This window comes from Limulus polyphemus, unplaced genomic scaffold (assembly GCF_000517525.1).
Source record: "Limulus polyphemus unplaced genomic scaffold, Limulus_polyphemus-2.1.2 Scaffold12571, whole genome shotgun sequence".
NCBI classification, from domain to species: domain Eukaryota; kingdom Metazoa; phylum Arthropoda; class Merostomata; order Xiphosura; family Limulidae; genus Limulus; species Limulus polyphemus.
In genome coordinates, this window is record NW_013678181.1 from 1 (window position 1) to 2377 (window position 2377).

Sequence of the window (2377 nt, forward strand, 5' to 3'; positions counted from 1 at the left end):
TGTTCATATATTTTATGAAACTAACATTATAGTAATCCTATTTGTCGATATACTTTATGAAACTAACATTATAGTAATCCTATTTGTCGATATACTTTATGAAACTAACATTACAGTAATCCTATTTGTCCATATATTTTATGAAACTAACATTATAGTAATCCTATTTGTCTATATACTTTATGAAACTAACATTATAGTAATCCTATTTGTCGATATACTTTATGAAACTAACATTATAGTAATCCTATTTGTCCATATACTTTATGAAACTAACATTACAACAACCCCATTTGTCCATATATTTTATGAAACTAACATTATAGTAATCCTATTTGTCCATATATTTTATGAAACTAACATTATAGTAATCCTATTTGTCCATATACTTTATGAAACTAACATTATAGTAATCCTATACACGTTGCTAACAGTTTATGTAGTGTTTCCTTTGTGTTTGTTTACTTCCTCTGTTAATCTATACACGTTGCTATCAGTTTATGTAGTGTTTCCCTGTGTCTGTTTACTTCCCCTGCTAATCTATACACGTTGCTAACAGTTTATGTAGTGTTATTCTATATACTATAGCTATAAGTTTTTATTTTTAGTGTTTAAATCCCATGTATCATTTCATGAGAGGTTTATTGACCGATTCTAGTGCAGGACTGAATCAAAATCCCGACGTTGACACAACTAACATCATTGTTAGACATACGGGAGAGGTCACGTGGCGTTCTCGAGCTGTGTTGAGAAGTTCTTGTCCTATTGACATGGAGTATTTTCCTTTCGATGTCCAAATCTGTTCTCTGAAGTTCGCTTCAAGAAGTTACGACGGATTGCAGGTAAGTACCTCTGACTCGTCAACGTCCACGTGAGCTGTTGCCCTTCTTCAACACAAGTCGTCAACAACGTATAGTATATAAATACATTTTATATCCTGACAGTTAATTACATTTCAGAAGAAGGAGATTCCACGTTCTGATGGCTAGAGCGTTGCTCTCTTACTCACCATCATCTTTATTGTAGTAAACTCGTGTGATGGACAGTGAAGTCAATCTTAGACCATTCAACCCAATAACCTTGCCCAGTGTGTGGACATCTGGCTCCAAGACCAAATTCAATCAAACCTAAACACAATAGCAGCTGCTTATAAGAACTTGAAAATCTTATGAACAAATAGGATTACTATAATGTTAGTTTCATAAAGTATATGGACAAATAGGATTGTTGTAATGTCAGTTTCATAAAGTATATGGACAAATATAATTACTATAATGTTAGTTTCATAAAGTATATGGACAAATAGGATTACTATGATGCTAGTTTCATAAAGTATATGGACAAATATAATTACTATAATGTTAGTTTCATAAAGTATATGGACAATTAGGATTACTATAATGTTAGTTTCATAAAGTATATGGACAATTAGGATTACTATAATGTTAGTTTCATAAAATATATGGACAAATAGGATTAATATAATGTTAGTTTCATAAAATATATGGACAAATGGGATTACTATAATGTTAGTTTCATAAAATATATGGACAAATGGGATTACTATAATGTTAGTTTCATAAAATATATGGACAAATAGGATTACTATAATGTTAGTTTCATAAAATATATGGACAAATAGGGGTTGTTGTAATGTTAGTTTCATAAAGTATATGGACAAATAGGATTACTATAATGTTAGTTTCATAAAATATATGGACAAATAGATTAACAGAAGAAGTAAACAGACACAGAGGACTACCAACATAAACTGTTAGCAACGTGTATGGATTAACAGAAGAAGTAAACAGACACATAGGAAACACTACATAAACTATTAGCAACGTGTATAGATTAGCAAAGGAAGTAAACAGACACAGAGGAAACACTACATAAACTGATAGCAACGTGTATAGATTAGCAGAGGAAATAAACAAACACAAAGGAAACACTACATAAACTGTTAGCAACGTGTATAGATCAGCAGAGGAAGTAAACAGACACAGAGGACTACAAACATAGGTTAGCAGAAAAAGCAAACAGACACAGAGAACTACCATTCATATATTGTTAGCAACGTGTATAGATTAACAGAAGAAGTAAACAGACATAGAGGACTACCAACATAAACTGTTAGCAACGTGTATGGATTAACAGAAGTAGTAAACAGACACAGGGGAAACACTACATAAACTGTTATAAACGGGTATAGATTAGTTGAGGAAGTAAACAGACACAATATGTAAACTGTTAACTAAACGTATAGATGTTACATCATGAAATGCTAGATAATTGTGTATTACTTGTTATATAGTGAGATATCTGATCTCCATAGATTAACAGTGTTAGATAGTTGTGTCTTACTTGTTATATAGTG

General features: G+C 31.3%; 1 protein-coding gene across 1 annotated transcript in view; it reads left to right on the forward strand.

The window, feature by feature from the left end:
* The first annotated feature begins 664 nt into the window (after window positions 1-664).
* The window catches only part of LOC106477024 (neuronal acetylcholine receptor subunit alpha-9-like), a 6516-nt gene continuing 4803 nt past the window's right edge, over window positions 665-2377 (forward strand). Inside the window, exon 1 of the mRNA XM_013937631.2 lies at window positions 665-842. Coding sequence (XP_013793085.1) covers window positions 771-842 — 72 coding nt within the window. The 5' untranslated portion in view covers window positions 665-770. The remainder of the gene's footprint in view (window positions 843-2377) is intronic.